General features: G+C 38.2%; 2 protein-coding genes across 3 annotated transcripts; one reads left to right on the top strand and one right to left on the bottom strand.

The window, feature by feature from the left end:
- Positions 1 to 7,709: 7,709 nt before the first annotated feature.
- Positions 7,710 to 15,597, top strand: Prp5 (pre-mRNA processing factor 5). The gene is made up of 17 exons (XM_089848096.1): positions 7,710 to 7,869; positions 8,040 to 8,204; positions 8,274 to 8,436; positions 8,531 to 8,683; positions 8,753 to 8,983; positions 9,050 to 9,202; positions 9,829 to 9,994; positions 10,716 to 10,836; positions 10,903 to 11,078; positions 11,717 to 11,917; positions 11,985 to 12,232; positions 12,475 to 12,969; positions 13,040 to 13,189; positions 13,882 to 14,190; positions 14,248 to 14,427; positions 15,132 to 15,323; positions 15,394 to 15,597. The coding sequence occupies exons 1-17, from the start codon at positions 7,838 to 7,840 to the stop codon at positions 15,439 to 15,441; spliced, it is 3,183 nt and encodes a 1,060-aa protein (XP_089704222.1). The 5' UTR covers positions 7,710 to 7,837; the 3' UTR covers positions 15,442 to 15,597.
- LOC149651260 (folliculin-interacting protein 2) lies at positions 15,512 to 27,014 on the bottom strand. Of its 2 annotated transcripts, none has more exons than XM_089848094.1 (13): positions 26,666 to 27,014; positions 25,081 to 25,327; positions 24,520 to 24,620; positions 23,312 to 23,377; positions 22,910 to 23,085; positions 22,114 to 22,307; positions 21,950 to 22,029; positions 21,338 to 21,637; positions 21,139 to 21,256; positions 19,728 to 19,780; positions 18,166 to 19,650; positions 17,688 to 17,820; positions 15,512 to 17,596 (listed from the first exon to the last, which is right to left on the bottom strand). In XM_089848094.1, the coding sequence occupies exons 1-13, from the start codon at positions 26,752 to 26,754 to the stop codon at positions 17,390 to 17,392; spliced, it is 3,249 nt and encodes a 1,082-aa protein (XP_089704220.1). In that variant the 5' UTR covers positions 26,755 to 27,014; the 3' UTR covers positions 15,512 to 17,389. The 2 variants fall into 2 exon arrangements, with proteins under 2 accessions (XP_089704220.1, XP_089704219.1); XM_089848093.1 differs by lacking the exon at positions 26,666 to 27,014 and adding an exon at positions 25,705 to 26,606.
- Between the last annotated feature and the right edge of the window lie 32 nt (positions 27,015 to 27,046).

The following is a 27,046-nucleotide window of genomic DNA, read 5'->3' as shown; positions in this document are numbered from 1 at the left end:
TATTGTTCTATCGGTTCGCCATCCTTCTGTAGGCGACAACGGAAAACATAACGATCATGTGCTTCGTTACCTTTAGGGGTACAATAATCGTCGAACTTTTGAACCACATTAGCATACGTGCGATCCGCAGCTGCTGCGAACGTGAAAGAGTTGTATATATCTATGGCTTCCTGACCCGCAATAGTTAAAAACAGCGAGAGTTTCTGCTTATCAGTTCGTGCAGTCGTTGATTCAGTAGCCATTTCATATAATTCGAACCTCTGTTTGAAAACCCGCCATGCCTGCTGGGCATTTCCAGTTCGAATTTTAAGCTCCGGTGGTGATTTTACGTGATCCGTCATTTTTTATAGATCTGGGCGGGCAAGGCTTAAGGACACAATGAGGTGTGCAAGGCCTATCGCTCAACTTTCCCTCTCTTCAAACAGCGAAGAACGCGTGAAAAACGTAAAATTCTGGCACCATGTTTTGTTTCTATGTTACCTCAAGTGTGCTTAACGTAGTTTATGTTTAGTTTAATTATTTACTAAACATTACCCGATAGAAGACATTGTGAGATAAGTGAAAACTGAGAGACTTTATTAGGTTCTTTACTCTTAACGTCCAAACCCTCTCTGCCTGTTGCTTTAGCCAGAGAGTAGTCTTACAAATAATATCGATTGACCAGTATCTGACAGAGAAATATTACAGCGACATCTAGGTCGTTATTCTTACAATTATATTTATTGTTTAGTATTTATGAACCTAATGATAATTACATTTAAATTAGGCCCTGATTTCAAGTACTTTTTATGCGGTTTAAATATCTAAATGGTTTTCAATCAACTTGAAATTTCTATAACTTTTACCAGAAGTAAGATGAGACTAGAAGTACTGAGCTAACCAAATTCTTCACTTGGCGAAAGTGAATATTCTTGATAACACACCAACGGTTGGCCCTCTGGTAGCAGTTTCTGAATTTTCCCTCCAAAACGTGAGACGCTCGTGGTGGTAGACGGCCGAACTAGATTCAAGCACACGCGTCCGTGTTCCGCGGCTTTAGGATGAGGGGAAGGGGTAGGAAATGTTTTTGGAACTCGACCAATTTTTTTCTCTCTAGTGTAGGCGCGATGGAAGCGGCATAAAATCCTCAAATTTGTTCACTAGTGCCAGGATCTATTACCAATGCTAGAGCTCTTTACTTCTAGTCTCATCTTACTTTTGATTATAATAAGGTTGAACTGCAAAATTAACCGAGTGTAGTACTTCAATTCTCGCTTGTCGTTATTTGAACTAGCTCGAGCTGTCTCTACCATTACGGAAGTATAGGTAGTATCAGACTTAGGGAACATATCTTATAAACTTATGATATCACTGATAAAGATAGCATGACCTAAAAATCCAGCTCTAATATTCAGAGGTCAAGGGTTGAAAGAGGCGCCGGAGACATTAAACGGTTCAGTTTTGATTCCAGCCAGAGTGACCCTGAGCGCCGAAGATACTTCGGTATATCGCTAATGGAAGACCGAATAATGATAACGTAAAACCCTTGATTTAATATTCAATAAAAAGAATAATAAAGAGAAACTGGCATAGAATAATTAGAGTCAACTCGCATCGTGCTTTACAAGTAGATACATTCGTAGTTGGCGGTCAAATTATTTGATTATACCACGTAATTTTTTAATTTGAACAAAACGCGTAAAACCACTTTTGGTGAAGTCAAGTAATCAAACCACGCTCGCTCCTATCAAGTTCGCATTATTTATAAAGGGAAAATAAATGATAATAATTAATTAAGTTTCCCATTAAAAGAAATCTACTGTATATCTACTGTATATTAAGGCCTTTTCAGATGATACAGCCGTTTTTTTGGCTCATTTAAATGAGTCAACATGAGTGGAGTAAACTAGTTGGGTCGTGAGATTAACAGAAGTTGGACAAGTTGAATCACCAAATTAAAAATTGATCACTGACAAATGTTTTTGACCCATCTAGTGGAGTCAAAAGATTTATCGTCTGAGTAGGCCTTAAGTCAAAGTTCTGACTGATAACTTTTAACTGTCGAAACCATATCTAATGTCAGTTAAGAGTTCAATTCAATTCAACAGCGTTATCTGCAATTAACAGACTGTATTCATTCAGTTTCACGATGACTTTAAGAACTTTGGAAAGAAGTCTAACAGCACGTTAAAGGCATCTATATATCCATTTCTCGGTTAAGCCACCCACCCCAATTAAGAGTGTTTAGATTCCACTGGTATTATTTTATGATATAAAATTGGGGATGAAAAGATGGATTGAAGATGCGCTCTCGCCTCTTCCCGTTCGCTCGCTCTGTCTGGTTGGCCTTCACCGACTTTCAGAGCAACCTTTCTCATTTTTAACGAAATTCATTTTAATTTTTTTTTTCTATACTCCTTTGGATTGGGGAAAAGGGGACCAGGCCTTCCTCTTTCAAAACGAATTTAGAATCGTGTCTTCTTCTAAATTGACTCGGAAAAATTAAAGGAAAAGGTTTACCATGACTTAAATGATAAATTAACCCATATCGTAATCATCTTTATTTTTGGATGATGTAGCTCTAATTCTTTAAAAGATACGGGGAAGTCCTTTAAGTATGTTATAGTCCTATTTCTACCCTTTTCAACGGTAATAAATACGTGTTATTATGATAATTAGGGCCCGAGCTATTAAGCAAAATGTTCATAGGATTAAAGTGGACTTATTTACATGACACCTTTTAACTCCGTTTCTATAAAAGATACGGGGAAGTCCTTTAAGTATGTTATAGTCCTATTTCTACCCTTTTCAACGTTACTGAAAACTCGAGGTTACGATAATTAGGGCCCGAGTATTTAAGCAAAATGTTCATAAACATTATCTCCGTAAGATTAACATGGTCTTATTTACACGACACCTTTTAACTCCGGTTCTATAAGAGAAACGGGGAAGTCCTTTGAGTATGTTATAGTCCTATTTCTCCTCTTTCCAAAGATACTAAATACTTGGGGTTACATCAATCTGGGCCCCAGTAATTAAGCAAATTGTTAAGAAGTCACTATTGGAACCCACATAAAAAGGATCTTGTTGGTCAGTCTTTTCCTTGACAAGTCCATAAGTCCATAATTCGTCCTATATTGGAATTCATTCGGAGGAAGGATGTTACTAACAGCTTTCAGTACTGACGAGCAAAACTAGTATGTCTGGTTCCCTTTGGCACGACAAAGTGGCGAGGACCCCCAATAAACTGTTATTTCGCCAGCTCGCTTAACTCATCGGGATACAAAATTTCACGGATTTCAACAAAAAGTAAAAAAAAATTCCCCATTCTTAATCGTTCATATTTTTCAGCTGGTAATTTCTTTGGTAAAATATTTAAGTAGTGGAATAATAAAATGCCGATTAAAAAGGACCTCATATTCAACAATGACAAACCGAATAACCAAATTTTTAGGCCCATAATAAACTACAACTTGAATCTTCAGCTAAAAACAAATTTTGCCAAAAAAAAGAAGACTCAGGGATCATACAACTTTTGGAAGTAAATTTCCCTGAGATTTCCAGGTTTTTCCCCATATACTTCTCTGAGTTTTCCAGGTTTTTCACATAAATGGAGTATCATATGGAGCTATCGAAGGACGGGGGAGAAATAGGACTATAACATACTAAAAGGACATCCCCGTATCTCTAGTAGAAGCAGAGTTATGAGCCTCCAAATATAGTGTAATGTTAATATTATAGAGGGTATTATTATGAACATTTTGCTTAATTACTCGGCCTAAGTTTGACAAAAATTTCCCTGATTTCCCTGAATTTTACTAAAAATTTCTAAATTTCCCTGAGGTTTTTGTAAACTATTTATTTCCCTGATTTTTCCAGGTTTTCCAGGTTTGTATGAACCCTGGAAGTCATTCCCTACAGATAGAGGTCACGAACTTATATCCTAAAGCTTTCGCATTTGACCCCAAAATGATTGAACAAATATACATCGGTAAAAGCAAACTAAATAAACTTGATAATCTTCAAAAATTGAGCAATTTACGTCTGACAATACAAACAGCTAAAAATCCGGCTCATCTTTTGATTCGACCTTTTTATTTTATATAATTTTTTTTTCTATTCCCAAATGGGTGCCAAAAAGGTTCGGGTAATTTCTCAATACAACCAAGATAGGCCCTAACCTAAAACTAAAGAAAAACTGGTTCCATCTTTTAAATTTTAAAATCAACATAAATTTAACCAGTTATGTTAGTTAATCGACTGAATTAGACCTATAACGGGAAAAATACGTCTATGACAGAAGTGGACAAAGACGAAGAGGACGCGCGTTTACGTCTCATCATACACCCACGTGCTTCCAATATGGATATTAACTCAGCACGTGATATTTCCCGCCTAAAAGAGTCTAATTAGAATAATTGGCGCCATCGTCTTACATTCTCGCGCCATGCAACCCGATGATGTATTTGAACATTAATGCATACAACCATAAGTTTATAAGTGATATGTTCCATAAGTATGACACTACCAATATACTTCGAAATGCTAGAGAACACTTACAGCTCGAGCTAGTAAGCGAGAATTGAAGTACTACACTCGGTGGTTAATTTTGCAGACTTCCATCTTGCTATTATTTAGTCCGTACTAAACCTTTGACAGCGGCTCACCAGGCATAGGTTTACCTCGAATCTATGACCTACCTCATTCACTTCGTGACAAGCTCCAGTTTGTAACCAGTGACAAACTTATGGTGAAAATATCTTATGAACTTATGATACAGCTATCAGGAATCTTCGCGTAGATAGCCATTTTCACTCAACGTATCTAGTCGGATTTGGTGTAGACTAATCATAACGTATGACGAATTTATGAACATGGGAGATATGGGTTCGCAATTATTCCTATAAGCTTTATGAATTCCTCTTTCTAAGAGAGACATTTCACCCAAGAAACCCCTTGGTGGGAACATCGATAAAATAGATTCTTATTATATTATATTTCCATTTTAAAATATTGAATATTTGTCAAAAGGTTTTTGATTATCATGAAGATGGCTTATTTTGTATATTTGGGATAATCCGAATCCTAAAGAATTACCATAACGTGTTTTCTCTTTGCTTACCCGCAACCGATTTGCTTGTAAAACTACACGAGAAAAATATTACGGAATTTCCTGGTTACAAGTTTCTCCCGATTCTTTTCAACTTTAATCCTATTTTCCAACACAATCCTTTAGTATTTATATAATATAAAAAAAGGTTAAGTGTTAGACCCCTCGAACTTCCCGGAAATTCGACGCTAGAAACGTAAGTCAAATTTATAAAATTTTATGATTTTCATTATGGTTTTCTTTGATATCAAACCGAAAAGTCATTTAAGGGGATTTTCTAAGGCGTTGTTATTTATACATAATATCAAAATATTTTACAATGACTAAACAAGTATGTGGACAACCACAACAACAAAAGACGCTTATCAGAAATACTTTTGTTTGAAGCCATGTCTGCCGTCTTTGGATTTACCATGATACCCTATTAATGTAAGGTCCTCAACACACACCATCCACCAAACTGTTGATAATGCTCTAAAGATAGTTTGCACTACAAGGGCTAGAGAAATTCCCCTTCCCAGAGCTGACATTAATTTGTGACTCAGGTTTGGAACTGAATGATATCACCATAAGTGATATATTCCATAAGTATGTCATTGACTACAGACTGGAGATTCGAGGTAAAGCGATGTCTGGTTTTGGCGCTGTCAACGGTTTAGTACAGAATATTTAAGATGGACTGCAAAATTAACCGAGTGTAGCCATTCAATTCTCGCTTGTCGTTCTCGAACTAGCTCTCAGTCTGTTGTAGGTAACGCAGTTGAATTGCACGCTTCGCAAATGACTGGCAACACTTCTCTTACCCGTTTAATTATTTAGAAAACTTTTCTAGTAGCAACTTCGATCTGAGATTCCAAATTATAATGGATATCGAAAAAATTGGGAACGTTGGTATTATTCTTAAATAAAAAAACGTCACGAACTCGGCTCATCCTTCGACCCCCTCACCAATTTTGTTTGGCCCATAGACACGAGTAATTGCTTTGAAAGGGAATTTTGTGTGTGTGTGTGTGTGTGTGTGTGTGTGTGTAGGGAAAGGGGGTAGAAAATATTTCACCTGTTTTTTCGATAATTTTACAAGAAAAGTTCAAACGTGTCTAAGATTAATTACTAAGTAAGTAGAAAGTTTTGTATAAAAGATACAATAGCTATACTATTTGCTAATTCTTTTTTTTTCATCTTCAATGGAGGCGTATGGGTCAGTTTTATTTCTCAACTCATTTTTCGTTGGTAGCTAAAGTTATAGTCGCGCGTGTCTCTTGGGAGATTTTTAAACGGTATTGCAGTTGCGATAACTGGTGAAAGACTTATCTTCCGTTATAGTATTACTCGAAATCATTGCCCATTACAAGTCAGTCAGAACTTGCGGATTTGGAAGCATTGAAAGCGGTTTATAGCTTTAAGAAACATTTATCTATACGCGGGTCATAAGGTTACGAATTTACAATAATTTTAGGGTTATTAAAGTCTAATATCTGGAGATTTTTTTTTACTTCCTGAAGTAAAATTTTTATTCGGGAATCGAATATTCCGAGACAGGGTATAAATGGCCACCGAAATTGCTTATATGTAATTTCAAAAAATAAACCGAGTTGGTAGGTCACGTTTGATTCGATCTCGAGCTAATCCGAAAATTACACGGGGATTTTATTTTTAACAAAAGATAATGAATAATTTTTAGATTATTTCCGAAATATTTCCATTTCAGGACACGGTAACTTTAGTTAGCTCAAATGATTACCTAATAAGGCCTAAATGTTTCCAAGTTGTTTTTTTTTTTTTTTTTTTTAAAGAAAAACCGGATATATTGGGGCCTTTTGAGAATTTTGTCAATGAATAGAATGGCTGGGTCAACAAGTTTATAACCAGGGATAAGGGAGTCAGATGGATTGGAAATGATGATGGGCGACCTGCGGCACCATATCTCTCCCAGTGTACCTCGCGCACGCCCCTACCCTTCCGTAGGCGATTGCTAAGTGCTGCCGCGTAGCGCCATTTTATTTGAATGAGAACTAGCTTCTATTTTTGAGATAGAGGGAGCGTTCTTTACAATTTCGTCCGGCACGACCCTACCTAACCGCTGGGGATGATGGGAGGACTATGGTGCCGTAGGTGGGGGTACAAAGGCAACGCTTAAGGTATGGGGGTTTCCACTCCATTACTCTCTCCTTCAAGTTATAACTTACCATATAAATTCAACTTCATAAACAATGATATTTGAATTTGACTACCGCGTGCCTACAAGGGCTAATGTTATTTAAACTTATTCGTTTATTATTTATTAAGTTTCCGTGTGTTATATTGCCGAATAGATATATTTATGTCAACCCAAAACTTGAGGACTGTCGAATATTTGACTTTAAGTAAGATAGTAGGCCAAAAATAGACCTTTCATATATTCCGGGTTTCCCCACGATTGAAGCTTGCCGCCAGACATTTATCTGTTTACAGACCACCAACTGTGTCCTTGGGGACGCGCCCAAGTAGGGGGTCCTAAATAAAACACTCATCTTCCGCGGCCTTATTTTAAATAAGACAGACAAATGAAGGTTTTGACATAAGCCGAACCAAAAATACTAATTTTTAAAAGGAAAATATTCACTATATACGACTCCTAGCGTCATCTATGATTTTGCGCCAAAGTTAAAGCCAAAACATTTCCCAAAATACAGTTAACCCTTTGCTAACTCAGTTAGGCTTACTAATTTTGTTAAATAAGAGTTAAAAAGAAACCTTCGAGTCTTTAAAATGGCTCGCGATCGAGAAAGAGACCGCGATAGGTAAGATTTAAACTTTTCCCACCGTTATTTGCGGCTTAAAAATAGTTTAAACAAATAAAAATCTAAATATTTGCACGCATCGACCAAGGCTTACCGTGTTTCGCCTTTTGTTTACACGATACAAAATGGATAATAATTAATTATAAGTTAATAATTATTAATTAATTTAGATACAGGAGGCGTAGAACACGATCTAGAAGTAATTCACCCAGCCCTGACCGCAGAAGAAAGCACAGTAGATCAATAAGTCGCGATCATGCTGAACGTTATAGACGATCACGTAGTCCGTTAGACAGACATACGCGAAAACGATCAAGATCTCGCGATAGACACAGGTATGTTACATTTAAATAACGAATATCGTAACTTCATAACCCACAATTAAAACCCCGATCCCAAATTAGACGTCGTCATAGATCAAGAAGCACCCACAGACATTCTAGGGATCACAAATCAAAGAGTAGGGATAGGGGGTCCCCTTACGATAAAGATAAAAAAAATTCCGAGGGAACGTCTCATCAAGCGGATAAAGGGGAAGAAAATGATGATTTTGAAATGTTGGACAAAGTAGGAAATTTGTTTTATATTAACTACTTGCACTAGAATGTTTTAAAAACAATTCAACCCCCCCCCCCCCCCCCCCGTCTTTCCCGAAATTTAGGATCTACGTCAAAGTAAACTGGATTTGGAAATGCAAAAACGCCGCGAAAGAATTGAAAAATGGAGGGCGGAACGTAAGAAAAAGGCTATAGAAGAGGGAAACACTTCCACACCTCTAGTAATTCTTCCTCCCACGAAAAAATGGAATCTTGAGGTATAAATCAACTCAAAAACTTGACGTAAAAAATCAAAAATTAAACTTATCACTCACTCACTCACTCAGGATGATGAAGATGATGAACTTCCCGGTCCTGGAGAAGAAAAGAACGATAGTAAAGATCAACAGCCACCCAAACCAGTTGAAGAAACTGTTGTTAAAACTGAAGAAATGGATACATCAACTCCCGATGATGCAACCGTTAAAGTAGAATCCCCGGTTCCCGAAGTGGCTGTTGCACCACCAGTTAAAACCGAGGCTGCTGATGACGTAGATCCCTTGGACGCGTTCATGCTGGTATTAAAACCCCCCATGAATAAAATTAAGAACTTGGGATTAACATTAAAATTTATACTTAAAAAGGGAATTCAAGACGAAGTCTTTCAATTAAGACACAAAGGTGTTAAAAAGGAAGAGAAAGCCGAGGGAAAAGTGACGGTTCTTGTAGGAATGGCGAAGAAAAGTGAGGGCAAAAAGAAAGGAGAGCTAATGGAACAAGATCAGGATGGACTAGAGGTAAAAATTCACGGACTACTACCATGGATAAAGAATGCGCGTGAGGAAATTTGTTTTCACTCTACAGGATAGGCAACTCCCTATCTCGGATGACAGCTTATTCTGTGTATACTCTGTTACTACATCGGTTGTCAGCACGCGTAAAGCTAGGTCTCTATTTAACGTAGCTTTGTACGTGCTGTCAAGAGACGAAAAACTTCAGGATCTTCAGGATTTAAAATATCCGCGAGTTTTTTAGCAGCTCGAGTGCACGGACCTCTAGGCCTTAGTTTCAAATACGTGTGAAATTGCCTACAGCCTACTACGCGTATTTGAAACTAAGGCCTAGAGGTCCGTGCACTCGAGCTAAAAACTCGCGGATATTTTAAATCCTGAAGATCCTGAAGTTTTTCCTCTCTTGACAGCACGTACAAAGCTAGATTACATAGAGACTTAGCTTTACGCGTGCTGACAACCGATGTTGTAACAGAGTATATATAGAATAAGCTGTCGTCCGAGATATTGAGTTGCCTATCCTCTAGAGTGAAAACAAATTTCCTCACGCGCATTCTTTATCCATGCTACTACTAGAGTCAAAACTGGTTAACTTACGCGTCATTTATGGCAATTAAATATTTTTCATCAAGTACTCTTCGGAGGAAGAAGGCGAGGACCTCCATTCCACAATGTCCAATCTGCAAGGATCAAAAATGAAAAAAATAATGACAGTTAGCAAAGACGATATTATGTACAATTCTTTCAACAAAAATTTCTACGTTGAAGTTCCTGAAATGGCTAAAATGAGTCAAGCTGGTACACATGAAGAAATTAATTCTTAAGTTTAAACATAGCCCACTTGATCACGCTGGCTGCACGCGCTATAGAAGCCCGCTCAATCGACCCTAAAAATGAGAATAACATATAATAGGTTCGGTCTAAAATTCAAACCCGTCTGGTTTTAACATGGGCGTCTATGGGAGGGGACCAGTTTTTTCAACGTTTTTGGCAATATTAGTGCATCTACTGGTTCAAATCTCTTGAATTTTTAATGAGACGTGTATTGAAAGGTTTGATATTATCCTGTAAAATTTAAAGTCTTCAGCTATAATAGTTTTTTTTATAAAAAATAAAAATCATCACATAGTAGAGAATTTTGCCCCTTCAATTTCTCTACTATGTGATGATTTTTATTTTTTATAAAAAAAACTATTATAGCTGAAGACTTTAAATTTTACAGGATAATATCAAACCTTTCAATACACGTCTCATTAAAAATTCAAGAGATTTGAACCAGTAGATGCACTAATATTGTCAAAAACGTTGATAAAACTGGTCCCCTCCCATAGACGCCCGTTTGAAAGTTTAGACCGAACCTATGTGACGCAGCCAGCCGTATTCGCGAGTTAACATGTAAAAAAAATCGTTTGGACGGGCTTCTAAAGCGCGTGCAGCCAGCGTGCGTGATCAAGTGGGCTATGGTTTAAATTAATCATTTTAATTAATTCTCTACATTAATTAATTAATTAATTAACAGAGGTGGATGCGCTCAGAGACGAAAACGAGGGGATTAAAGTTAAAGGGAAAGGTTGCCCTAAACCAATTAAAAATTGGGCCCAATGTGGTGTCAGCAAAAAATTAATGGATGTCCTCAAAAAGTGATTAAATTAATTAATTTAACGTGAAATATAATCACTTTAACTAGCTAAGAATTATTCTTACAGACATAACTACGAAAAACCAACTCCAATTCAAATGCAAGCCATTCCAACAATTATGTGTGGTCGCGATATGATTGGCATTGCAAAAACAGGGTCGGGGAAAACTCTAGCGTTTTTAATACCAATGTTTCGTCACATTTTAGATCAACCGCCGTTAGAACCTGACGATGGCCCGATAGGTTAGTTAATAATGGTATTACCATGGATAAAGAATGCGCGTGAGGAAATTAGTTTTCACTCTACAGGATCGGCAACTCCCTATCTCGAACGACAGCCTATTCTGTATATACTATGTTACAACATCGGTTGTCAGCACGCGTAAAGCTAAGTCTCTATGTAACGTAGCTTTGTACGTGCTGACAAGAGACTAAAAGTAAAAACTTCAGGATCTTCAGGATTTAAAATATCCGCGAGTTTTTTGGCTCGAGTGCACGGACCTCTAGGCCTTAGTTTCAAATACGTGTAGTAGGCTGTAGGTAATTTCACACGTATTTGAAACTAAGGCCTAGAGGTCCGTGCACTCGAGCTGCTAAAAAACTCGCGGATATTTTAAATCCTGAAGATCCTGAAGTTTTTACTTTTAGTCTCTTGACAGCTCGTACAAAGCTAGGTTACATAGAGACCTATCTTTACGCGTGCTGACAACCGATGTTGTAACAGAGTATATACAGAATAAGCTGTCGTCCGAGATAGGGAGTTGCCTATCCTGTAGCGTGAAAACAAATTTCCTCACGCGCATTCTTTATCCATGGTATTACTATTAATTAAAATGAAACTAGAGTTATTTTTAAGGGGATTAATTAATTAATTAATTTAGGCATAATTATGACGCCGACGCGCGAACTTGCCATGCAAATTACCAAAGAATGTAAGAAATTTTCAAAGGCGTTAAGTACGAGTGTCGTATGTGTTTATGGGGGGACTGGCATCTCTGAACAGATCGCGGAATTAAAAAGAGGAGCCGAAATTATCGTCTGTACACCCGGAAGAATGATTGATATGTTAGCCGCCAATAATGGTTAGTCTTGCGCCCCCTTAATTACCAAACGCCCTCCCTCCTCCTGACGTATTTCCATCTACTTCAGGAAGAGTAACCAATTTGAAACGTTGCACTTACGTGGTTTTGGACGAAGCCGATCGCATGTTCGATATGGGTTTTGAACCTCAAGTCATGAGGATAATTGACGCGATTAGACCCGACCGACAAACAGTCATGTTTTCCGCCACGTTTCCCCGACAAATGGAAGCCCTGGCTCGAAGAATTTTAATGAAACCAATTGAAATTCAAGTCGGGGGACGCAGCGTCGTCTGTAAAGAAGTTGAACAACACGTTGTAAGTTAATTAAATTAATACAGAGTGGATCCGCTGACTAAAAGGTGGAATTCATAAACGTCGGATGCAACGCAATTTAGTACAGGCAAAGGCAGGGCGTCGTGCGCAAAAGGCAGACGTTTGCGCACGACGCCCTGCCTTCGCCTGTACTAAATTGCGTTGCGTCCGACGTTTATGAATTCAACCTTTAGAGAACTAAGTTCAAGGTTCAATTTAAATAAAAAATTAACCTTGCGTATTAGATTGTTATTGAAGAGGATGAAAAGTTCCTGAAACTCTTAGAACTCTTGGGATATTACCAGGAAAATGGCAGCGCCATTGTTTTCGTCGATAAACAAGAGCACGCCGACGCCCTATTAAAGGATTTAATCAAAGCTTCTTATAATTGCATGGCTCTTCATGGCGGAATTGATCAATTCGACCGCGATTCCACAATATGCGATTTTAAAGCCGGAAAAATCAACGTTTTAATCGCGACCTCAGTCGCCGCGAGAGGATTAGACGTCAAACATTTAATATTAGTCATTAATTACGATTGCCCCAACCATTACGAAGATTATGTACATAGATGCGGCCGAACTGGAAGAGCTGGCAATAAAGGGTTCGCTTACACTTTTATAACTTCGGAACAAGGCAGATACTCCGGTGATATCATTAAAGCCTTGGAATTATCGGGAAATACCCCTTCCGCTGATCTACAGAAGTTGTTTGATGATTACAAAGCGGAACAGGAAGCGGTAAGACACTCCAGTAAATACCAGCAATGTTGGTTACTTTTAATATTGCCGTTTTGTTGTTGCGAGTTAGAGTGGGAAAAGACTTAAAAGCGGAGGTGGTTTTACTGGAAAAGGTTTCAAATTTGACGAAGCCGAAGCTCAGTTATCAAACGAGAAGAAAAAGTTTCAGAAAGCTGTTTTGGGTTTGCAGGATTCGGATGACGAAGATGTAGAAGCTGATGTAAGTATTGTTTTTATGGTTTTAGACCAAAATACAGGGTTCGTACGGAACCTGGATAACCTGGATAAGTCAGGGATATGAAAACTAGGGGGAAAAGTCAGGGATTTAAAAGTTTTTCCTAAAAAGTCAGGGATATGTCAGGGATTTAAAAGTTTTTCCTAAAAAGTCAGGGATATGTCAGGGATTTAAAAGTTTTTCCTAAAAAGTCAGGGATATGTCAGGGATTTAAAAGTTTTTCCTAAAAAGTCAGGGATATGTCAGGGATTTAAAAGTTTTTCCTAAAAAGTCAGGGATATGTCAGGGATTTCGTTTGGTATATCAAACCATGCTTCGACCAATGCTAAATATGGGGCCAGGTGTAATTATGAAGTGGGCTCTGGTAAACACCTTAAAATGGTCAGGGATATTGCCAAAATTTGGTCAGGGATAATTCAGGGATTTAAATAAAATTCCTAAAAAGTCAGGGATATGTCAGGGATTTCGTTTGGTATATCAAACCATGCTTTAACCAATGCTAAATATGGGGCCAGGTGTAATTATGAAGTGGGCTCTGGTAAACACCTTAAAATGGTCAGGGATATTGCCAAAATTTGGTCAGGGATAACCCGGAAAAATCAGGGATTTTGAAAGTAAAAATTTCGTACGAACCCTGAAATAGGTCTAATATTTAATGTTTCTTCCTTTATTTATAGATCGATCAAGAAATAGAGAGCATGTTAGCTCCTAAAAAACGCGTGGAAAAAATAACTTTAGCTCAAATGAACGCGGCCGCCATTACAGCCGCCCAAGGACCCGGAGCTCAAGCCGCGGCTGGTCTAATTAACGCTAATGGTAGCGGGGGAAGTTTAGGTAGCGTTGAAAAACTCGAATTAGCTAAAAGATTGGCGTCCAAAATTAATATGGCAAAGAATTTTACCGTCGAGGGCAAGGGAAGCTCGCAACAACAAGCGGAAGCCATTCTTAAGGGTCAACTTTCCGTTTCTCCCATGATTTCTGTTAGTGTAAGTATTTTGTTATTACTAATTTCCGCCAGATAAATTAAAATTATACGCATTTAGGCCAAAAACTTGGCTGAACAACGCGCGGAGAAACTACACGTTAAACTAAACTACCAACCTAAAATGGATGATGAAGAAAAGGATGAGGAACAATTAGAAACGGAAACCTTCCATAAATACGAAGAGGAGTTGGAAATTAATGATTTCCCTCAACAAGCTAGATGGAAAGTCACTTCAAAGGTAATTTATTTGGATTTTAAAAATATATATGATATAGTAGTAAGAGTTATTAAGATAAGAATTCAATTCAAAATGGCGGCGGCGAGGGGTCGGACATTCGTCAAATTCCCTTAGGAAACTTTAAACATGGATTAACTAACGCTAGGGATAGTTCGTTCCCCCAAAAAGATAACGCACGCATGTTCCAAACGCCCCCTAGCAGCAGCTACTATCCCTAACAGGAAGTTATAAGAAAATTGGACCAAATATCACGTGGTCTATGACGTCAAAATTGAAATGCTGCCTAAATTGGGCAAAATCGTTTTGCCGAGAGATGGCGCTATATCTACATCCGTTTTGGTCCAATAAATTGGGGGAATGAAGAGGGGAATCAAGGAGTAATTCGGAACATGTAGTTGGCGATAGAATTACATGGGAAACCCAGTTAGTGAACAATCCCTAGCGTTAGTTAATCCATGCTTTAAATCCCCGACTTTTTCCCTCATTTTCCGAATCCCTGACTTATCCAGGTTCCGTACGAACCCAATCCTGCTTTAATTAAGATTAAAATGATGGGGGTGAAAACCTCATAGTCAAAACCATGTATACTAAAATGTCCGACCCCTCGAGGAGCATCGGCCATCTTTAATGCCGGGCTGTTCGTGTACTTCTTAACAACTACTTACAATAAAGAACAAACCTTTTTTTTTTCCAACGCAACGCAGGAAGCTTTGGCTCAAATCAGCGAGTACTCGGAAGCGGGTATTACAGTTCGTGGAACTTACTATCCACCTGGAAAAGAGGCTAAAGACGGAGAGAGGAAACTTTATTTAGCCATTGAAAGTACCAACGAATTGGCCGTTTCAAAAGCAAAGGCCGAAATAATACGTTTAATAAAGGAAGAATTAATGAAAATGGTAAATATATTATTAGTATTATTAATTAAGTTAATACATAAATTTGGCCTAAAACTTGTCTACTTTTCAGCAACATTCTTACCAACCTATCAACCGAGGTCGATATAAAGTTGTTTAATCATTCATTGTTTGGTTGTTCTTTGTTTGGAGGGGAATTAATATTTTTCGAATTGTAAAACGAAGAAATATTAAAAGAAAAAGCTGTACATTTATTTGTATATTTACAATATATGTACAAGTAAAGCCCCAGTTAACTTCCGTTATCGCAACTGAATTTTTGCGTGTCTTTTCTTACGTTTCCAAACATTTAAGGCCTCAAATTACTAAATTAATTTTGTTTATCACAACATATCGATAGTTTTCTTATTAAAATTATGAAATGGAAGACCCGTAATAAGGTATGTGTTGGTGTGAATGTTTAAAGTCGTTAACAAACTGGATTGTGTAATTTTTAGTCATTTTAGTGGAACGTTCTCTAAAAGTTTAGACCTATTTTTTTTTTCTGTCATTTAGTGGAGAGTATAGGCCTATTTACTAACTTGGGAATTAAATCAGCATCAGCGAGTTTTAGTAGTTAGTTTTTAAGGGATAATAATAGTTAGTTTTCCCCTAAGCTATTCAATGGTACCTCAAACTTAATAATCTCAAATTATTTTTAAAAATAGGATGCCTACTACATATTTTTTGGCACACGTAAAAAATATAATTATAATTATAAATTAATTAACAATTTAAACTTTATACGGATCGGGAATAATCCCATTGCATTGATAATTCTTTTCTCTCCCATTGGGATTTACAAATTTGGTCTTACGCGCTCAACCCCCCCCCCAGTTCTTTTGGTTATAGTTAGTAATAAACATATTTCATCCTTAAATAGCTTCCATCCATTCGACGTCTGTTTAGTTACGGTTTAATTTGGCCCAATTAAATTGTTAGGCCTATAGGGACTTGGCAATTCGGGCCTAACTCCGCCCCCAGCGCCATTATGGTATGTTTTTTCAACAGAATGAAAGCTACATAAGCCCCTCCTCCTGGTATGTTTTTTAGCACTAGTGAAAGGTAGCCTGACGTTGCATGATGTAGTACAGCCAAGTCCCTATTTTGAAACTATACCTAATCGATTCTTAAAGGGACTGCAAAGAAGCTTAGGCATCAGCGGGTGGGTAAAAATTACTTGAAATACGTCACAGACATCACGTGATACCAAGATACAAAGGCTCCTCATGGAGTGGAACTAGACATCTAGTCCTTGTTTTTCGCCAGATCGCAGCGCCAATTCCATGAAGTGGTGGTTTTCGAAATAAAACGAACTAAGCTCCTTTGAACCACGCCTCTCCTTGGTCACGTGCCTCTGACGTATTTCAAATAATTTTTACCCACATGACGATGCCTTCGTTAAAGTCCCTTTAAGCCTATTTAGACTGACTTAAGCTTAGTTTTAAAGTTACAATCATTTTAAAACTAGGATTATTAAAGAAAGATGGGGAAAAATAAACAAACACCTTGGTTTAGGCCTATTAGCGACAAAATTAGGCTAATTTAGGCCTAAAAAATATAGGAAGCCATCTTAGGATGAAAAACATTCTTGGGAATCTAAAAACTGCTAAAATAAATTTTTTTTTATTAATTACTATTAACGTTTACTTTGAAAACTGAATTAAATAACAAATACAGCTTAAATAACATTGTAGATATTAAATTAATAAATAATTAAATAGCTATTGAGGTAGATAAACGTTAATAATTAACAAAATATAATTATTTTAGCAGTTTCTATGTTTTTTTTGTGAAATTAAGTTAATTAAGATACATTTAAACGAACGAACCCACCCTCTATTTAAATAAACTACTTAATTAATTAAATAAAGTATTTACTTAAACCTAATGTTTACCTGCGTTGTTTTTTTTTATCACAGACTTCCTAAAGTCAACAGCTTGATTTTTTTTTTAAGGCACAACAAAAAAAAAAGGAACCAATAAAGGTTTTTTCGGGAATTCCATGAAAATTCCACGAATTTTTTTAACCTTTCTTTATAAATTGATTTGGGTGGTTTTACTAACTATTATCTGTTAAAAGACGCTAATTGAGGCGAATGCGTTGTTGCGATGGAAATTAATAGAGGGATATCGTTGGTGTCAATGGCTAGTGAGTTAACGGCCTTTTCTAGGGCATTTTGGGGGAGAAGGTCAGATTCCTCATTTAAAATACAAGCCAATGATTGGCTTCGAAAGAACAGTTCTTGAAGACGGTCTTCAAGGTGCATAAGGCACTAAAATAAAAAAAAGACATGGAAAAAATTTAGGGAAGGAAAATTAGCCTATCTCTCGACAGCCGTAACAATAGTACAATACTACACTTACAAATTCGGCAGACATGTTTAATTGAGACATTTGCAATAAGGAATCGCAAATTCCGGCTACCAAAGGCGACATACAAGTTGAGAATTTCTTATTTCCCAAAACAGATCCGGAACTGGAGCAAATTTTAACAGACCTAAAAAAAAAGATATTAAAATAGATCATTTCCACCAGTTGTTCCCTGGCGATTAAAGGGACTGCAAAGAAGGCATCGGCGGGTGGGTAAAAATTATTTGAAGTACGTCACAGACATCACGTGATGCCAAGACACAAAGGCTCCTCGTGGAGTGGAATTGGACATCTAGTCCTTGTTTTTCGCGAGATTGCAGCGCCAATTCCATGAAGTGGTAGTTTTCAAAATAAAACGAACTAAGCTTCTTTGAACCACGCCTCTCCTTGGTCACGTGCCTCTGACGTATTTCAAATAATTTTTAGCCACCCGCCGATGCCTTCTTTACAGTCCCTTTAAAACGTAACTTACCAATTATCGACATCGGCTAAAATACAAACTGCGGAAGCGACCGGTTCTCCGAGTACGGATGTATGAACGGAGGCCGATAGATCTTCGTATATACTTTCTTCGGAAACGGTTCCCAAGAGTCCTTGTAGACAAAAATCGGGCAAGAATTTATCGGTCAAACTAGCGAATAGACTCCATCCAAATCCGCTAGAAACACTAGGAGCTTCCGATATATCCTTCGTTTGTATTTTAGGAAGATTATATTCCGTCGTGGCCGGTGGAATCCTCGAGAATAAGTTCTCAATCATGTTTCCCAATCCTTTAGCGCTTGTTTGTCCATCATCCATACTTTGATAACCTTCCTCCGGAGCTTCACTTTCCTCCTTAACCATATTAGTCTCTAAAGCGGTCGCTTCCACTTCAATACCTTTATTTTCCGGCGACGAAGGTACCGGTGTCGAATCACGTGACGACGTATTATTATTATTATTAAACCTTAACATTCTATATTCTTGGATGTAAAGTTTCGTTCTATTCAAGTCATCCGGGCTGGAAATATCATCCTTATCTTCGCAACCCGGCGGTAGAATTTTCGATGTTGGAGTATTTGAAACTGACCTATTTTTGTCTATTAAACTTTCGTGGCCGGTTTCGAGTGCGAATTCGTTTAAATTTAAGTCATCGGGGCTCAAAATTTGGTTATTTTTATCAAATACTTCACTTTCCGGTAGATTTTTCAATGTGGGGGTGTTTGAAACTGACCTATTTTCGTCTATTAAACTTTCAAATTTCACTTCGTGGTGGCCGGTTTCGAGTGCGAATTCGTTTAAATTTAAGTCATCGGGGCTCAAAATTTGGTTATTTTTATCAAATACTTCACTTTCCGGTAGATTTTTCAACGTGGGGGTGTTTGAAACTGACCTATTTTCGTCTAAACTTTCGTCAAATTTCACTTCGGGGACCGTTTCGAGTACGAAATCGTTTAAATTTATCCTATCGTGGTTAGTACACCATCTCGAATCTTCTTGGGCGCGATTAGTTTCTTGTAGGTCAATATCCAGCGTATTCCCGTAACTTCCGTAACCTAAGCTATCGGCTCTACTTTCGGCTCCCGAAGTATCTTTATAGTTTCTCTTATTTTCATCATCACTGGATGATTGTTCAAATTTGCGACTGACTGGGCTATCCCCCAATAAAAACGTTACTTCCGAAGGAGCTAATCCTTTTGACGCGACTAAACCCTCTTCTTTGTTTTCAACCCATTTTTCAGCCGGTACTTGAACCGCGGCCGCGGGGTTAAGGGTCGAGGGTTCATTAAGGGGAGATTTTAAGGCTTCTTTTAAAGCGTCGCAATTAACACCACCTTCCTGTATTTTCTCGAAAACGTCGCTACACCGGATGAAATAACTTAATACTTGTAAAAACCTTAAAATTGTTTCGGCTTTTTTGCCCAAAACTATGGTTCTAGAAATTTTGCACGGAAATCCAACGGCTCCGTAAAGATCCCTGTATTAATTAAGTTACTTTTAAAATTAGTTTAATCCATAATTAAATTTAAATTAAGTATAAGAGTGAAATCATACCCTAATTGCATCCATAAAGGATTGTAGGGATGAGATTTCGCTAACTGGTCCAGCTTAAGTTGGAATTAAAAGGAGTTTTAAAACGGGGGCTTATTTTATTTTAAATCAAACAGGGGACCATTTTTATTTTAAACCAAAACGGGAGGGCTCATTTTTATTTTAAACCAAAACGGGAGGGCTCATTTTTATTTTAAACCAAAACGGGAGGGCTCATTTTTATTTTAAACCAAAACGGGAGGGCTCATTTTTATTTTAAACCAAAACGGGAGACGGGGGCTCATTTTTATTTTAAACCAAAACGGGAGACGGGGGGCTCATTTTTATTTTAAACCAAAACGGGAGGGCTCATTTTTATTTTAAACCAAAACGGGAGGCGGTGGGCTCATTTTTATTTTAAACCAAAACGGGAGGGCTCATTTTTATTTTAAACCAAAACGGGAGGCGGGGGGCTCATTTTTATTTTAAACCAAAACGGGAGGCGGGGGGCTCATTTTTATTAAACCAAAACGGGAGGCGGTGGGCTCATTTTTATTTTAAACCAAAACGGGAGACGGGGGCTCATTTTTATTTTAAACCAAAACGGGAGACGGGGGGCTCATTTTTATTTTAAACCAAAACGGGAGGGCTCATTTTTATTTTAAACCAAAACGGGAGGCGGGGGGCTCATTTTTATTTTAAACCAAAACGGGAGGCGGGGGGCTCATTTTTATTAAACCAAAACGGGAGGCGGTGGGCTCATTTTTATTAAACCAAAACGGGAGGCGGGGGGCTCATTTTTATTTTAAACGAAAACGGGAGGCTCATTTTTATTAAACCAAAACGGGAGGCGGGGGGCTCATTTTTATTTTAAACGAAAACGGGAGGCGGTGGGCTCATTTTTATTAAACCAAAACGGGTGACGGGGGCTCATTTTTATTAAACCAAAACGGGAGACGGGGGCTCATTTTTATTAAACCAAAACGGGAGACGGTGGGCTCATTTTTATTTTAAACCAAAACGGGAGGCGGTGGGCTCATTTTTATTTTAAACCAAAACGGGAGACGGGGGGGGGGCTCATTTTTATTTTAAACCAAAACGGGAGGCGGTGGGCTCATTTTTATTTTAAACCAAAACGGGAGACGGGGGGGGGGGTTGGCTCATTTTCATTTTAAACCAAAACGGGAGACGGGGGCGAGGCTCATTTTTATTTTAAACCAAAACGGGAGACGGGGGGGGGCTCATTTTTATTTTAAACCAAAACGGGAGACGGGGGGGGGGCTCATTTTTATTAGACCAAAACGGGAGACGGGGGCTCACTTTTATTAAACCAAAACGGGAGACTGGGGCTCATTTTTTTTTTTTAAACCAAAATGGGCGCTTATTTTATTTTAAACCTAAAGTAGGCTTATTAGTAATTAAATATAGTACTAACCCAGAAAGCGGCTTCTTTTTTATGAAAATTGTGAATAGGGTTGTTTTCAGTCGGAGTTACGGTTGAAACCCAAGCTAAATGGTTTGTTAAAATGGCGGTCAAAAGGGTACTGACAAAACTGCAACGTTAAAAAAAATTATTTCCACTTTTTTTTTGTTCGTTTCAATTTAAAAATAATCGATAAAAGTTATCAACTAACAAATGAGTTTGTTTGGTGTCGTACAATCGTATCAGGGTTAAAAATTCTCCCATAAATTTGCGGCACTGTTGGTGATGATTGGAAGAAGGGGCGACCAAAGAAAGCCACATTGGATTTGACAGTCTGGGGGTCATGAATAAATCCTGAATCGAGGAACGCAACGTCTCAACCCCCTCGAAAACCAAATGGACGAATTGATCTTTATTTGAATTTAAATAAGCTTTCGAGACTGTATCGACTAATTTTGTAACGTGGCCTTCGATTAAAGTGATATGAGAGAAGAAAAAATCTCGAAAATCACTAAGAATAAAAATTTATAATAAAACGTTACGAAATGTTTTGTCCAATTAGCCTTATTCCTGATCAGCGCCATCTACCCATAGCGGTGACTTTGAGAACTACTGTAATCGGCAAGCCAATCAGATGTCGCTAAAATCTGGTGACGTCATTTTTGGTAAGACCCGAGAGTGCCAGTCAGTGACGTCACCAGATTTTAGCGACATCTGATTGGCTTGCCGCTTACAGTAGTTCTCAAAGTCGCCGCTATGGGTAGGTGGCGCTGATCAGGAATAAGGCTAATTATTATCCAAGGGGGGTTTCAAAAGAACATACTTTTCATCACGCGTATTATCTCCGAGACTAACAATGACGGATAAACCAAGTTTTACTCTACGTTGCCCACTTATTTTTGACTAGAATTGAACAAAATTTTGAATTAAACGCGCTCGTCCGTCGTCAAAAGGCAACAGAACTAAGATGGAAAACAATAACTATACCTCATCGAGAAACGATAATTCATCAGATCGTCTCCGTAATCCGCATTCAATATTCGTACTTAAATTTCTTAACCATCGTCTTTGGAAACTATTATAACTACTAGATCGTGTTAAACTAGAATTTTGACTGTCTACAGAAAAAACAACGGAAGAATTTCCCGCGCTACAATTGCTGGTTGTTGAGTTTAAAGAGTCTACGAGAATAATTAATACCGACGGTTATTTAATTAATTAATTAATGACTTTGCGTGGTCAGGGTTCACACAAATTTTGGAAAATCGATTTCCCCGAGATTTCCAGGAGTGCTTTCTTTTAGTTATAACTACGGGATTGATAAGTTTTAATTGTGGCGTTGGGCAAACTCAACTAAAGGCCTTTTCGGACGTTAAAACTATAGGGAGCTAACAGTTCTGACCCTGAAACGTCACACCCTTCTATCTCTTACTGGAGTTTCATCCCCCCCTTACGGTTGGAAACGGTATTCTACGCGCAAAAATACCAACCAGAGAGGGGCTACGTGACGTCAGACTATTTCAACCCCTAACCAGTTGTTAGCTCCCTATTGAATCAACTAGATGGGTCAAAAAGTTTAGTCAGCACAAATTGGTCAGTGATCAATTTATAATTTTGTGATTCAACTTGTCCAAATTCTGTTCACATGTCCAACTCAAGTTGACTCGTTTAATTGCGTCAAATAGTTGTATCGTCTGAAAAAGGCCTTAACTAAATCCTCGCAACAAATTTCCCTGAATTTCCAGGTTTTGTATGAACCCTGGTGGTTTTTAAGAGAGCGTACCAGCGGAATTGTAGCTAGTATCTTTGGAAGAGACGTTAAAACGTCCAGGAACATCTACCGGGACAGAATGTGCCATACAAGAAGTAACGGAGGAAGAAGAATCAAATTTATCTTGAGGATTGGGTATCAGATGTTCACTTATTGAGTTTTGTAAACTACCAGAGTTGTCAAAATCCCTATTAATTGATAAGAAACCTTATCTTTAAAAACACACCCTTTAGTTATTTAGTCTTAAGCATCTTGTTCATAAAAGGGTTGTTATTTTTTTTTTAGCGAAAACTTGTTGAAATACTGATAAAGTTATCAATATATATCATTCAAAACCTTCTGACTTTAATCACGTGAAGTTGAACAGCGCGAGAGAACGCGTCATTTTTTGTTAAAGATAAAAACAGTACCAACCTTAATCGTTGATTGGAAGGCAATGGGGTTGGAAAGACGAAACTTATCATCAATTGCGGAGGGGATCTAAAGAGTTTTATTTTTCAATGTCAGAAATCTTGTAAAAAATATTAAAGAGAAAGTTCAGGGTTGCCACCAAATTTTAAGACTCAAATTCCCAGATTTCTCCAGGTTTGGTTTTTCCTTAACCTTTTTCTACGATTTTCCATGACGTTTTTAGGCCTAATTGTTATTGTTCTAAATATATACGTCAACAATTTCGTTTAAATCGCACTTTATGAATATAAAACTTAGAACCATGGATAAAGGATGCGCATGAGGAAATTGGTTTTCACGCTGTATAGGATAGGCAACTCCCCATCTCGGACGACAGCTTATTCTGTATATACTCTGTTCCGGCTTCGGTTGTCAGCACGCGCAAAGCTAGGTCTGTATGTAACGTAGCTTTGTGCTCGATGACAGGAGACGAATGAAATACACATTTTCAGGATTTAAATCGCGGGATTTTTCATCCTGAACATGGATATTTCTTTCGTCTCTTGTCAGCACATACGTTACATAGAGACCTAGCTTTGCGCGTGCTGACACCCAAAGCGGGAACAGAGTATATACATAATAATTTGAAGTCTGAGACAGGGAGTTGCCTATCCTATAGCGTGTAAACCAATTTCCTCACGCGCATTCTTCATCCATGGTAAAACCAAGAAGTGATATCTAGTTTACTAGGGAGAAGGTATAAATTCGCCACATTTCTAGCTTTATCTCCAGTCCAAACGTATAGTAGGTCCGAAGTTAATCCCCGCCTCTCTAAAATTACAACCAGTATCTCATTGGTTCTTGAAAACTCACGTCAGCGCGACGCAAATGACGAAAATTACAGTCATATTTTCAGACTGAGGAGAGGCTGCGAAATAGCCCGGCCTCCTTTTACGTCCCCCCTTGTATTTTGAAAGGGGGACTGGGACTATGGCGCGCGAATACTTAAGCATCTTATACCTTCTCCCTAGTAAACTAGATATTACTTCTTGGTAAAACATTGTGATCTCGCTTAAAATGCGTTTAAACAGTTACCTAGCTGTATGGTTGAACTGCGGATATTCTAGCAAACCTGACTTTAAATTCTTAAAATTCCCCGATTTTTCTAGGTTTTCCCTGACTTGTGGCAACCCTGAATTGTTTTAAAGGTTTCCACTTAACCACACTCTCACCTAATTGTATGAATTTTAAGAGTAGATCCGCAGAAAGACATAGCAACAGAGCCAAAAATCATTTCCCCTAACATTTTAAAATCTGGACTCGGTTTCAAATACTAACAAAAAGACACGAAATTCTTAATGGGAGATTAAATTTTCAGGGGTAAATAGACAAATTCTTTCATTACAAACACAGAAGCAAACACCACAGGGGCGAGGCCGGCATTGGGGTATCCTCCCTCTCGCCAATAGAGTAGTGTCGGTAGAGAGGGGAGTAGACTGTGTATCCCTCCCTCTAGGCGCGCTTTTGTAAGAGAGGATACTGTACGCGCCTGGTAGGGGGGATGACACCGAGTTAAGAGATAGAGGGGTATGACGTTTGCATACGTAGAACTGACATTACTCTATAAGGTCCGCCAGAAGCAGTGCGAGTTGGTTAGCTCCCCCCCCCTAGCATTGCTTCTTGGCGAGAGAGAGGACACCCCAATGACGGGCTTGACGGCCTCGCCCCTGTATCTTAGTTTCTCTGTTTGTAATAAACGGATTTTGTCTACGACGTGTTAAAACGCCTCGTACCTCGTAAGATATGGCATTTTTTACATCAACTTTCCCGACATTTCTAGGCGAATTTGTCGAAGGAAAATTTAACAATTCATCAGTCTTTCGCGGAGATTTTGTAGCACCACCGTCATTTTTGGTTGTAGAACGATCTTTCTTTTTAATCGTTTTCGAATCAAATAAGAGTTTCCTGCCCCTCCAATCGCATTCCCGAAAGAGAAGAACTCTTATTTGATGTTGAGAACTAAATACCGGTGTTCTCCAACTTGGGCAAAAATAAAAACGTGGCTTCGTTAGACGCTAGCCCTACTCTAAAAACCATATTTATAACCGTAAAAAAGGTATTTAACCCAAAACTATTAAATTTCAACAGAAATCAAGGTATAAACAAGGTTTTTATCAGGGCCGTCGCGATGGGGAGGGGGGGGGGGTAATTTCAACGATAGGTAAACAAACATATTTTGGGCTATTTAGACTAATTCTAAGACATCCTAATGATAAATTTAAATGAATTACTTAGCCGAAATGGGTATTATCAGGGTCAAACGTTAAATTTCGCAAGAATGACGCACGTTTGATTAAGGGGAAAGGAGGGATGGAAGGGGGTAGATGTGCTAGTCTAAGCCTAATTAGTCTACTTACGGTGTTCTCCCATTCCTGTTAAAAAGGCGCGAAAATCCGAGGGATAAGGCCCGCGAAGAATCGTTTAAAATATCCTTCCATTTATCGAACATTTGTGAAATCACAATAACTCAAAACTTCACTATAATTTACGAGTTAATTCACGAATTTCATCGTCCGCCGCTGTTTGTTTTGGTTTTGAGGACGTAAAACGGGGCAAGGGCGCGGGTTCCGTAGTACGTTGACTAGGCTAAAGGCACCGACTCCGTAGCGAGGGGCTGGGCTTCTTCTCGGCCACCGCGTGCCACATTGCCGATAATTCAATGCTTTCCCCCCTATTTTCCCGGTGTCACGTGCTTATATTACGGCGGATTCCTTTCATATATCCGTTTACGTTAGTCTACGTAGTACGGAACGGTAGACTGTAGCAGTCAAAACCGGCATAAATGGGATTGGGCGGGAGAGAAGGGGAAGGAAATCCACGCGCTTTCAAAATATCAGTGACCTTTACCCTACTAGCGACCATACCATAAATTTGTTGCAACTTTTACTTGGCCTCGATAATCTTATTTATTTAAATAATAAGAAGTACAAAGCTTAGGGCATCTTTGATTTCTGTTAATAAACATAATTGAAAATAAATTTGCTTTGGTACAAGTTCTACAACCTGTCTTTAATTTTGCCTCAATCCATGAAAGTGGAATTTAAAAAGAACTAAAAACATATTGGGCGTTGACTCTCTAAAATGATCTAGTTTTAAGGTACTGGGATTCTGGCCCGGGAAAGTACCCTAAATTTTAACATAAAAGCCCGGCGGCTGATATTTCGGCCCCTTCATTTACCCACCGGTGCTTTCCAGCAAAGCAATACCCAAATATTTGGCCAAGGCTTAACTAATATATTTTAAAAATCAGGTCTTAACGCTTTAATTTTCGATTATTTACCAATTATGGCGACTAGTAATTAAGGAAATTATTCTTACTTTTGCGTTTCTTGTATTAGTTTCGGAGTAACTCCGCTTCTATTCGCGGGTTTTCGATTTGTAAAGAGCCTTGACAGTAATGGCGCCATTATCCGTTACAAAAAGTAAAACTAACTGGTTATTTTTCTTTTGAATCTCGTCCTTCGCGAAGCCTAACGTCCGCGTTGACGTTGACACTCGCGAAGAACGCTCATCTTCTCGTTATTCACTTCCGATTAACTAATTAAATTAACTTATTTTACCGTTAATTTTGTCATTCACTTCAAGCTTGACACTAAACGAGTCGACGTATCATGAGAGATCCTGTGATTCGTGTACCTTTGACCCCTATAGCAGAAAATTAATCACGTGATCCAATGACGTAAAAAACGCGCTAGCTCC

Source organism: Phalangium opilio, unplaced genomic scaffold (assembly GCF_054372755.1).
Source record: "Phalangium opilio isolate 3A_F unplaced genomic scaffold, DU_Popi_V2 ptg000082l_1, whole genome shotgun sequence".
NCBI classification, from domain to species: domain Eukaryota; kingdom Metazoa; phylum Arthropoda; class Arachnida; order Opiliones; family Phalangiidae; genus Phalangium; species Phalangium opilio.
This window is presented reverse-complemented; position numbering and strand designations above follow the sequence as displayed.

Coding starts and splice junctions, on each gene's coding strand:
- Prp5 (XM_089848096.1), top strand. CDS start 7,838: ATGGCTCGCGATCGAGAAAGAGACCGCGATAG. Junction 8,984..9,049: donor CCTTGGACGCGTTCATGCTG/GTATTAAAACCC, acceptor ATACTTAAAAAG/GGAATTCAAGACGAAGTCTT. Junction 12,233..12,474: donor AAGAAGTTGAACAACACGTT/GTAAGTTAATTA, acceptor CTTGCGTATTAG/ATTGTTATTGAAGAGGATGA.
- LOC149651260 (XM_089848093.1), bottom strand. CDS start 25,796: ATGTTCGATAAATGGAAGGATATTTTAAACGATTCTTCGCGGGCCTTA. Junction 23,378..24,519: donor CTTAAAATTCATACAATTAG/GTGAGAGTGTGG, acceptor AAAACTCTTTAG/ATCCCCTCCGCAATTGATGA. Junction 21,638..21,949: donor GATAATACGCGTGATGAAAA/GTATGTTCTTTT, acceptor TTTTATTCTTAG/TGATTTTCGAGATTTTTTCT.